The sequence below is a fragment of the Pseudopodoces humilis genome, chromosome 7 (genome assembly GCF_049639895.1).
Source record: "Pseudopodoces humilis isolate 2021_Gansu_Grassland_sample_001 chromosome 7, ASM4963989v1, whole genome shotgun sequence".
Classification (NCBI taxonomy): domain Eukaryota; kingdom Metazoa; phylum Chordata; class Aves; order Passeriformes; family Paridae; genus Pseudopodoces; species Pseudopodoces humilis.
In genome coordinates, this window is record NC_142206.1 from 31,655,577 (window position 1) to 31,667,632 (window position 12,056).

At 33.5% G+C, this 12,056-nt stretch overlaps 1 protein-coding gene across 7 annotated transcripts in view; it reads right to left on the reverse strand.

Moving 5' to 3' along the window:
• RYR3 (ryanodine receptor 3) overlaps positions 1-12,056 on the reverse strand; it is a 200,892-nt gene that overhangs the window by 30,755 nt on the left and 158,081 nt on the right. For 2 of the 7 annotated variants that reach the window (XM_014249772.2, XM_014249771.2), the window contains exons 70-75: positions 11,466-11,480; positions 8,333-8,503; positions 7,820-7,879; positions 6,555-6,686; positions 5,609-5,721; positions 1,521-1,617 (exon numbers count right to left, since the gene is read on the reverse strand). In XM_014249772.2, coding sequence (XP_014105247.2) covers positions 1,521-1,617; positions 5,609-5,721; positions 6,555-6,686; positions 7,820-7,879; positions 8,333-8,503; positions 11,466-11,480 — 588 coding nt within the window. Of the gene's footprint in view, positions 1-1,520; positions 1,618-2,721; positions 2,822-5,608; positions 5,722-6,554; positions 6,687-7,819; positions 7,880-8,332; positions 8,504-11,465; positions 11,481-12,056 lie in introns of all 7 variants that reach the window. The other 5 variants (XM_088057564.1, XM_014249770.2, XM_088057565.1 and 2 more) reach the window with 3 other exon arrangements.

The following is a 12,056-nucleotide window of genomic DNA, read 5'->3' on the forward strand; positions in this document are numbered from 1 at the left end:
GCTTAGGAAAGGATTTCAGTAATTTTATTCTATCCAATTTGTATTAACTGCCTGTGTTAATCTTATACAGGAGTTTACAGCATAACCTGCAACATTATATGCCTGTATGACTCGAAAGAGATGAGAGTATATGATTTTTATTCATGTTTTTGTAACTTAAAAAATTCTCATTTGCAAGGTATTGAGAACGAGACTGGGAAATTTTGGGGAAGCCTTATTCAAGAGAAATCATGCAGCTCCAGTTGGCCTGAATTGAAAGGAAATTCTAGCTCAATTATTTCATAGTATAATACTGTGATAATTTTTAATAACATCATTATACACACAGTATTCAGACTAGTGTTTGGTACAATATTTTCATATCTCATTTCTAAGTAACCTTAGTTTCAATTAATATTCATTATTGTAAACTTCAAACATTTTTTGGCAGTTAAAAATATAATATAGTCAGAACTGGCCAAAGATTAGTATATTACCCTTACCTTGCTTGTGCTATCACACCTTTGCAGTGTTTCTAGTTATTGTAGGTTTATTGCAATTACAGTAATAATTGTAATTACAGAAGTTTAATTTACTTCTGTAGGAAATCTGAAAGAATTGCAGGTACTGCTTTTCTTAATGGCCTCATTCTTTACTTTTACAAGAAGCAACAAATTCAAACAAAGACTGACCACGTAATTGTCCAGAGCACGTGAAGAATGTCCCTGCCCATGGCAGGGGGGTTGGAACTAGATGATCTCTACAGTCCCTTCCAACCCCACATCTCTATGATATCAGATATAATGGGTCTTTAACAAGCACAACATGGCTGTTTTTGTTAGCACTGAGGCACTTGCAGATGCATCTGCACGTGATCCATGAAGCTGCATATTAACTTTCATGGTGTTTAGAGACTGTGGAGATAAGCTCCTTGGAGGATATTTGACAAGCTAACTACATAGAGGGAAGAGAAAGAGCAGTAGGCATTCTGAATCAATGTTCACTACCAAAATCCTGAAGTTTACCAATCACTTTTGTCAAGTACACAGGTAAACTACAATTTTGCTGAATATGGCTGCATATATTTACTTCTTATGATGCATCAAAAAGGAAAACAGCAAAATTAATTTGTATCAAAGCTGAAAATGTTAAAATTAATTATGCATAAAAAAATTAAAAGGGAAAAGGATCAACAGTGTAAAGCTTTAAAAAAAATCCAGTAAATAATATATACAAACATAGAAATTACCATAATGACAAAAATAGTCTGACTGTTCATCTGATTCATTTCTTTTCCCAAGAATGAGTATTGTATAGCTCATCTGAAGGCTTAAATCCCCTTAATGCACTTCAGTGTGCATCACAGGATAAATGTCTTTTTGACCACAGCAGGAAAAGGCCTTATGCTCTGAAGCATAAGGATTAATATTTTATAATTTTATGCATACAGTACACAAAAATTAAATATAGTTTATAATAGATACATAGAATACACACTGAAGTGGGCATTGAAATATATGCCCAGTTATGTCAGTACTTACAGCCAAATCCTGAACTAGTTTCTCCTCAAATGAATATTCCTCTGTTTCTATCCAAAAGTTCTGATAGCCATTGATGAAGAGGTTAATAGAACGGTGCCTGGGGGGGTTGTGAAAGTGAGATCAAGAGGGGTAACGGAACAGAGTATAACAGCTCAGATGGTTAATGGTTAGTAAGGATACATATTTGTACAATTCTGATCCTCTGATTGGTCAGTGAAACTAAATGCAAAACATAACTAACATTCAGTGACAAATCTGCAGGTACTTTTGAACATTCTTACTGTTTTTATACACATATTTATACATTATTTTTTTATTTTGAAGACTAAAAAAGGCCTCAAATACATTATACATGAAACTGCAGGATTGATACCTTAATGGAAGCATGAGAAAAACACACACTTGAACAGACTGAGAATGAGCGAGTGGGGTTTACATCCACAAGGCGTGAATCGAAATAGCTAGATTTAGGACATCAAGACAGCAGACACTGGCCATCAACACTAAAGTAATTATCAAGTGCTTTCTAGCATAATATCTACAGACAGTCATTGCCTTCTTCCACAGAAAGAAGCCTAACCTCAGCTTCTTATGACCCAGTTCCAAATTGGGGCAGTATTAGCATGTCCTCAAAGAACTTGCACTAGAAATATACAAAACCTGCTCTATAAAATAATGACCAATTTTAGAAAACACTAAGTCATATTAATTGCTACTGTATAATATTCATTAATTTAACTTTCCACAGAAAATAAAAGTCATGGCAATAAGACTACACATAATAATAGCAAAATAATTCCATCTTTACATTATTTTGGGGGAAAATCTTTTTCTGAGCTGCACTACATGAGGTTAGAAAGGCTGTTCATGCAGCCTTTTCATTTACTTTTATCCTTTTGAAATTACTTTCATTTACTTTTTATCCAAAAAAGCAATAAAAATGTGCTGCAAATACACCATTAAATACCTTTTAAATACACTGTGCACACAAATCAGTATTTTATAATGTAATAGCTATTGAGTCAACACTTTAGTCTCACTTGCTGACATTGGTGCTGTTTTATTATAAAATTTCAAAAACTGACCAATCAGAATCCCCTCTGAAAATTGTACAAATCCATGTTTTTATGATAATATCAAATCATGGCTGGGAAGGAAGAAGTGGGCGCATAAGCAAGAGGCTCTCCACAAGTTACATTACCGTTAACTTGAGTATAAGCCTGTCATACTGAGTTTTTTCATGTACTTTTTCCAGCCAAACACGTTGAAAGGTGCTCAGGAAGAAATTGCTAATTTTGTGTCTGAAGAAAAGCATATAGGTTTTCATTGAAGAAAGGCACAAGTTAAATTCAATAAAGTAGTCAAAGAATGTATTCGTAAACCGTGTTTGAAAAATTGCCATGTACAACTTTGCTGTATCTATGTGCATACACAGATGACAGACAATAAGACAAAGTTTTTTCAAATTAATTTCCTTAAAACATCAAACATAAATAGACACATCTCAGAGAAAACACTTATCACATAAGACACTTTTTCAAAGCCATGAACATTCAATAAACACAGAAGATGAAGTATTAGTACTTCCTAATGTAACTGATGCTTAATTCTTTGTAAAATACAATTTAAAAAAAAATATAGCTATTTGTTTTGTATCTCAGGCATTTTTCATCAAAGGGAGTTCTTGGACTTTTTATGGTAGAAATTCAAGTAATTTTTCTGTGATTTAACAAACACCTTCATATCAATGAATATGTCCATTTCTGAAATATCTTACTGAAATTCCTAAAAGCTGACAGACATTAGAGAGAGTTTTGCAGAAAATTACCTTAAGGTCTGAGTTTAAAATTAAACTATACTGAAAGCCATCTAAATATCTGGAAAATTTTCAAAATAGTAAGCTTATTATTTAATGAAGATTTATCTTTTCTAGGATAAATGAAAGGTTCCTAACATAATATTTGTTTACTGCCCTTTAAATTAATTGATTCTAGCATCAAAGTTAGAACTAACACTCCCAATACAAAGTTGCTACTAAAATGAGGAAATAGACAAGACAGAGAACTGCATTTTAAACTCTGGATCAAAGAGATTTAAATAGTTCCTAGAATAAATCATACCCCACTTGAAATAATCTCCCTAGGGTTCAGACATGTCTGAGCAATGCTGTCAATTTAGATGATGGAGATTGTTATAATAGTGTGATAGCCTTATTTTCCTGTCAGAATCCTGTGATTTATCTAGGAGGAAAAAAAAAAGTGTCTATAAGCTAGTGAACTTTAAAACTTTGGTTTGCACCTATCAGTTGAGCAATATACCTAGAAACTTGCTGATGGCAGCAGGGTTGGAACAGATGATCTTTAAAGGTCCATTCCAACCCAAACTGTTCCGTGACTTTAGGATTTCAAGTTCTATCTGTGTTTTCACTCTTGCCTGTTGTGAAGTGCAGAGAGCACAATTAATTGTCGAAAACAGTTTTATGAGAGTTCATTTTTAGCAACTACAAAATGAAATAGCTGGGTAGATTCGCCTCATATTCATATTCAAATTAGGAGTAAACTGCTCCACAAAGTCTACCATAAAGTTTGAGAAGAAAAAGTTCAAGAAAAGTTTTTAACACAAAAATATTTTAAAAAAATTTACAGATTACATTTCAATATGGTATATTCCATATTTTATTGAAAACAAAAAAAAATCAAGAATTAAAAGATTCATAACCTACTTTGCCTCTTGTCAAATGTTCCATCAACCTCAAATACAAAAAATAAAAGTGGGTGTTTTGTTAGACAAAAAAAGGATGAGCCCTTTTAACATTTGGGTGCTCATGCATTTATTCTAAACATTTTAAGAACTTACAAGGGCAGAATACGGTTGTAAAAAAAACTTGCTCACAAAAAGGTTGTACTGATATGGTATTTCTTCATACCACTTCCTCCTGTTTTGCCAAACACAGCTCTTGAAGATGGATGGGTTGATACTGGCTGGTTTCTTATGTTGTATTTAATCCTCTCCATTTCTCTGGTTGTTCAAAGAAGGCTTGGTGGTAGCATGAGAACTTGGAGAAGTTACTATAGTCTAGAACTACTCATTTTTGTAAAGGAAGAGTGTGTGCTTTTTAAGATATAAACTGGCTTTTTATTTGTCCTATGCAAAACTAATGTTCCTCCAGTGTGTTAGTGGCACAGCTACAGAGCTTTGGCTAAAGACTTTTACACCAAGTGTGTAAATTTGCTTTAATAAAAGCATTTAAAAATCCAACACAACTCCTCAGTTAAATACTTCACAAAAAATCTTTGAATAATAATATTAAACACAAAAAGTGAAAAATTGCAGAAAGTGAGAAGCAAACTTAATTAAAGATGTCCTTAACCTCTATCTGAATAAAACTCAGATTTTTAAGAAAAAGAGTAAAGGAAGTTACTCCAGTGCCATATGATCTTAATATTCTGCTTAAAGCAAGTAGATGGATCCAGGTACAGGATGCATTTTATCTTGGACTTTGTGTTATCTACATTCAACTGGAATATGAAGCAGAGCAACATAGAAGAGTAAAATAACATTCTGCAGTGCTCTCTGCACTGCTCTGCCCCAATAGTCGCTTTAATTCATATAACATTCTGATGTAGTAGCTTAAGATTGGCCCAGGCAAGCTACAGAGCATGAAGTGTTCATGCAAAAGGAGAGGACGAGCCATACAAAATTAAAAAAAGACAAGAAAAAAAAAAGAGAGAGAGAAGAAAATTAAAAAAACCACGAGAATAGAGTAAAAAGAGCAACCAATCAGAGACAAAAAATGGACAGAAACAGCAACATCTGAACGATTTTCACAGGTAAGTTGTGGAACTATATAGAATAACAGACAAAAATGAAGCATGTTATTCTTATGGTGTTTTCCCACTCAGATTATTTGTCATGAGATGACTATTTTGCTACTGTGAGAAATTAGCTGATGACTAATAAATTCTTGTCTCTTAAAATTACATACACCTAACAACCAACAAACATGTAGGTAAACACACAAGTAGTATTTGCACGCTGTACACAATGGAAACAAAAGTTATGAAGAAATAAACCTTTCAGCCACTTACCTTGGCAGGTTGTATAATGGTGCCATTCTGAAACATGCAACAACAGCCCTTTTGCGTTGTTTGGACAGGAGTTTGTGCCAAACAGCTTTTTTTGATCTCAGTGGTTGTTCAACCTATGGGAAAAGATTGTCTAGTATATGCAATGGAAACTTTTCAACTTTCATCCAAAATTTTCTATTCAGCTAGTGGTTAGCTAGTTAGCAAAGTAGAAAATGTTACCAATGCTCTGCATCATCTGAGAAAAATTATCTTTTGGGGCTTTATTTTTTTTATTAATAAGGAAAAATATTGGAGACCTTCTATATAGAAATCTCTCAGTTTATTCAGACAAGCTCAAAATGATAGAATACGTCATGTGCGGGACTTCTCGGTAAATTTCAAAAAATGTTATTTTGTCTGTTTCTAACAATGCATATTCAGTTGTTTATGTGAATGTATTTCTGTGCTATATCATTTGTGAATGGAATGGATTAACTTCATGTAGGAAGAGTACAAATGCAATTCTGTATTTGAATTCCATCATTTGGATGAACAGGCAAGCAACTCAACAGTTTCTACAGCATCCTATGATGCAGAAATAGGAGACAGCCTAAACTCAGTATATTAAAAGTAAGTGCAGAAGCAAACACCTCTTCCTAAAATCACATGGTTTTCAGCTACTGCACGGAGATGATTTGTGTACTATTCTTGTGACTGTTCATGCAGTTTTGCAGAAATATATCCTGAGTTTTCCCTGCAGCTAGATGGAGGCACTTCAACAGATTACACTCAAAACTTTGCATACATGCACATCTGTATTTGCATGAGTACTTGCATGCACACATGTACAAAACCCTAAGTTTTATCTGGACACTTTAATGATGACAGTCACTGTACCTGAATAGTCTCTGCAAGGAAAAATCTTGGATTTTTAATATGAATACAGTGTAGACATTTGGCTTTTTACCTGCTCCAGATGATACAGAGCAGCTGATATCCTCTGCACACGTTCCACATTTTTCTCAGGGTCAGTAGGTCCATCACTCTTTAAAATGTCTTTGTACAGATTTAGCTGCCATTTCACAGCTGGATCATCAGACTGAAACCCAACATATTTCATTTGTAAGCTGTTGAATGAAGGCACTGAATTTGATCAACACCACTACTACTCCCATAGTGTAATAAAGAATGTTATAAATGCTCCCAATTTCTGTCCCCTTTCAGACCAAATTAACATTTGCTAGCTGCTCAAAACAATGGCATTGATTCAATCTATTATTGGGCAATTGAACTTAATTCTTAAGCAAGGTTCTGTATTTTTATTTCATTAAACCAAATAAAGTACCTTGCAACTTATTTCTTCCACTCAACCCCATTAAAAATAACGAAGCAGATTTAGTACTGGGATTGAGTTTAATTTTCAAAGCCTTTGTCCTGAGAGTGTAAAGCTGTTTTTTGGAGTCTGCAAAAAACAGCTGGAATTTCAGTAGGTGAAGATTTACATCCAAAGCTTTTGGTATTTGGTGGGGTTTTTTTTGGGTTTTTTTTTGCAAGAGAGAAATAGGAAAACCACATTAAATTACTTCTTGTCTCCATTTAAGTGTATGCAAGCACAAATCTATACCAAATACACAGTCAGCTTCCATGACAGATAACTAAGTTACTCTTACAGTGTTCAAACATTGTAGGCAATGATCTAAATTACTTTTAATTTACAGAATGATGAGGACCCCATACTGTATTACCTCTGACAGTGCATTTGGCATATGAATTGTAGGAACATAAATGTACTTGAAAAACTCACCAGTGCTAAGATGACACTAACTTTTCATTTTCTATTACAGTCACTTTAAAATGTATATATTTTTACAAATACCTAATTTAATCATTAGTGAAAGCTAAATTCAAGAAGAAAAGCTGAAGTAGTCGAGTTTCAATTTTATTTTCTTCTTGGATCAAATTGTTTGTAATTAGAGTTTTAAGACTACCGGTATCTCTATTCTTCACACTTGTCCCTGTCTATAGGTCTTCTGGAAACTTAAATATACCAAAGTTACAAAGAAGACATTTATTGCAATGAAAAATCATGAAGAATTATGTCAAGATGGAAACCTTTCTAATAGCTTTTTGGATTATCTTTTTAAATGTATCACAACAACAAAAAAAAATGGTTGCACCTTCTGTGTTTTAAAAGTGCACATCGGCATCTATAAGACAGATATTTTACATTACCTTTTCCTGCAAATGTAAGTTGTTGCGTAAGTGTTCCTTGACTTCCTCATCTGTGTCCCTCTGTAGAAAGGTAGAAGTCTTTTTCAATTCAGATTATGATTCATTTCGTAAGAACTTTTACAACATAGAACAGCTTATATTTCAATATTGAAATTTAATCTCTTTTGCTTTCAAATATGTAAAAGACCAGAAGGGGAAAAGGCTTTCTTTAATCATAAAACAAGGGTTAAACTTTGAAGGGAATTAAAGCTACCTAATTGTAGTTCAGTATTTGGTGCAAAAGAACATGAATATATAAAACTGCACATGGTATACAAATGGAAAATGACAGGGAAAGTATGGCAGCTCTATATACATATTTTTTAAGAAAAAGCACAATAATTATCAGCCATAATTGTTTACAGTACACACAGGTATTTAATAATATTGACTACTTCGATATCTATGGATCAAAATTCAGTTTAGAAAGTTCTGCTTATTTTGCATTAAAAACTGTTAAAAGCACACTCTTACATGGCTGTATCTAGCCTTAGCCAAAGAGATGAGCTCTTGGTCTCCAGGAGTGCACATATTCAATCCAATAGGAAGCATCTTTTTAAGTGCAGCCACAATCAAGGATGTTTGTATGGAGTACAAGTCCCCTCTACGTTTTGATTTCTTCCTCTCTTGATCTTGTCCTCCAGACTACAAGTTTTAAAAAAAGGGAAAAGAAAAGAAAAGAAAAAAAGAAAAATTACTTGAATTCTCTGGTCACACACTTCTCCAATATGCTTTTCCCCTAATGGTCCAAGGAAATTATGTTCCTGATGTAGTACAAATAATTAAAAATGCTACACTAGAGGAAGGGTGTACAGTCTTGGACAGGAAACGTAAAGGGATACTTTTGGTGTGCACCAGTGCAGAAAATGCAGTAACAGTAAGGTTGTAATGGGAGTTGCACACAAAAGTGTGCATTCATACATATGATTTTGACAATACTTTCTGGATCTTACCTTTCAAATCAGAAACAATCCTGAAATTAAAAGCTGAATCATTCTCAGGGGACACTATTATCAGTCTAATGTTACAGAGAAAAATTCAGCATGTTTATATTTTTGTAAGAAATTTATTCAGAGGGTCTGAATGAATGAATATTGCCTGACTTGTCTCATCTGAAAAACAGTATTATTTAAAATAATATGTAATGTTAATGTAATTATCAATGTAACATGCCAGTGAATTAGTGCCTCTGGGAAAGTATTGTCCTTTGGCTTTGGATGAGTTTAGTAAATTTGGGAAAAATATTTAAAATTTTGTATCTTTGGATATCACCAGTACTAGAAAAAAGAAAACAAAAGAGACAGAAGTAAACAGCACAACAGAATAAAATCTGCCTTATCTTCTTATGACAGACACTGTATAACATATTTCACACCCAACTTTTTCTTTGAGACAGAGAACCAAAGTCTTTCAAACAGACCCATATATTTAATGAACACACAGTAAACAGCAACAACATCAAACAGCCCAGTTCTGAATTCTGTACCCAGATTAAACTCCTACTATACTCAAGGGGAGTTTTGCTTAAGATAAGATTTCAGGACTAGGCCTCCAGACTTGTACAACACTACAAAAAAACAAATGCTTTCATTTAACCCTCCACATCCTTTTCCTTCTGTCAATTAGGATTTACAAACTACTGTTCTTATTACGTATTGTGTAGTTCCACATAAGGATACAGCAGAATCCATTGCAATTCGTTATTTCCCAATGAATGCCTCACTATTATCACAGTAATCACTGGAAGAAAAAGGCAGCTGCACGTATTCTATTTGGTGAAAAAATTTTGGCAAATTCTGTCTTCTAGATGGTGAATCTCTATGGATACAGCTCATGTTCAGTATTTTGCAAGTGTGAGGGAACACGCAATGGATGTGGCTTCCTTTCTTAAGGAACTAACAATTGCAAGAGAGTACTTTGCCTCAAAGCTTTGCTTTTCAAAGTGCCTTAGAAATAGTGATGCAATGGCTTTAATAATGACATTATTTGTACTCTACGTTGACAGAAGACAAACAAATCTCACAATGTATCACTGTATTCCAGTGGCGTCACTATGCATCTTAAAAAAGGAATAACAAAATATGTAATATATTTTTAAATGAAGAAAAAGGAGAGACATTGGTTTCTGCATGTTTTACCCCAGTAAAACATTGGACATTTTGCATGTCCAATTTTCTTTATGTCTATGTAAGATTAATAAGATTGGTGAAGCTTAAAACTGAAGAATTTTCAAAATATTAAAAGATCCATTCTGCCTTTGCCATAAATTCTGCTGTCTCTAAATTCACTTCTCCAGCTAGTAAATGTATAGAGTCAGACTGAAACTTATATGACAATGGAATTTTGTCTCTTTCAGTTCTAATGTGCACCTATGCACACGCAATACTTGCATTACATGCATAAAGAGCATTAAATCGGATATATTTTGCCTTAATAACTATGCTAAAAGGACCTCAACAGGAGGAATTATATAATTTTGTTGCCTAAAAGCATGTAATGATCTTACTTGTCTGAGGATTTAAACACAAAAATGGGTATTTCTGAAAAAAAACAGTTACAGATTCTTTAGTAGATTAATAGTAACTAAATACACAATGAAAAGGAAGAAATCATTTACTTACACTAAAAAATTGGCTAATACTGGTTAAGATTATGGAATTAATATTTTTTGTCTTTCCACCCCTCTTTGAGCTTCAGTTCTTTGAGATTACTATGAGAGCTATTAAATCCTACTCTGTATACCTGGAGAAGTTTTGCAGTACCAAAGCACGAAATCAGATTATTAGTTTAACAGAGCTTCTCCCTTTTTAGCTCATGTCTCCAGTTTAATTGATTAAAAGCTCTTCATCATGTGTGCTTCTCAGCACACAGGGTGAAGGAAAAGGGTTTATGCTCCATTTCTCTGCATATTCTGCTTCACCAGTGAAGAATGCATCATAGGTCAGAAAGCACTCATCTATTTTAGAAATTCATATTTAAAAAAATAATATGAATGGTGCAAGGGAAAGTGACTTATTGTTCACTGGAGGAAAAGAAATCTTCAAATATATTAAATACATAAAAGAAATAAGGATTATTCAAAAGCTTTGTCATACCTCACACATTTAGCAAAGATCATTTTACTTTTGGAAAAAGGTAGGGTTTGAACTAGGTATCTTATTTAAACTTATTTGATTTAAAACAATTTTCTATTCACCTACAGATGGGGTAGAGTTTATATCACATTTCTCCCAAATAGTCTTCTTGAATATCATAAGCCAAATACATCTTTCTAAAGACTCTACTTAGACATTTCTTTTACAATATCTACTTCACTATTTTAGCAAAAAAATAGAATGCAGAAGGACAGCAGAGGCAGAATGTACATCTAAAATAGTTGCAAAATGTGGCTTTAGTACATTTTCACATTAAGCAATTTTTAAGAGTGCCAAAAAGAATTTCATCTGCTCTGGTCAAAGGCTGCCACTTTAGCTTGGACACAATTTATAGTAGGTGGAACCTGGTGCTTCACTTTGTGACGCCACTGCTATGATCAATGGAAAGAGTGCTTGGAGCCTGATCATCTCTAAATCTAAAACAAAGACACATCATGCACTTTGACCTGTACCTTTACTTGCATGGCCTGTATGAAAGAAAAATAAAGGGAAAAAAACAAACATAAGTAAAAGAGATGAAAGGATGATAATTTTACAAGTTACTTATAAACTTACTCAGCTTTATGAGGAGAGTAAAAATATAAGATCAGAGCTAAAACAACAGACTGTAAATGCATAACCAAATGAGACCTTAGTGAAATCAGTTTAATCTTTATTGAATGATTGAACTTCTGAACTTCTGTTGCTGTTCTACTACACACTTACATTTGTTACTTGCACATATAAGGACACCCAGTAAGTTAACCTATCAATACACTGTTACTGCATCTTTTCCTGATTTTGTTGAAAGAAGAAAGGCGTCTGGAACTCTGGACAGTCCAGTAATGAAAAATAGTCACATTTTCACAAAAATAGCTCTTTCTACGTCTTTTCCCCACCAAAATATGTTTGAGAAAAAACTGTGTTTAGAAATCAAACTATCACTGGCAAGGTGATAGCACTTAATTTATAGATCTATTTCTCACTGTATAGCTTATTACTCTTTTGAAGACAGCCTGAGAGAAAACTTCAGCTTGCATCTCTCAGCAGTACCCATTTTGAGA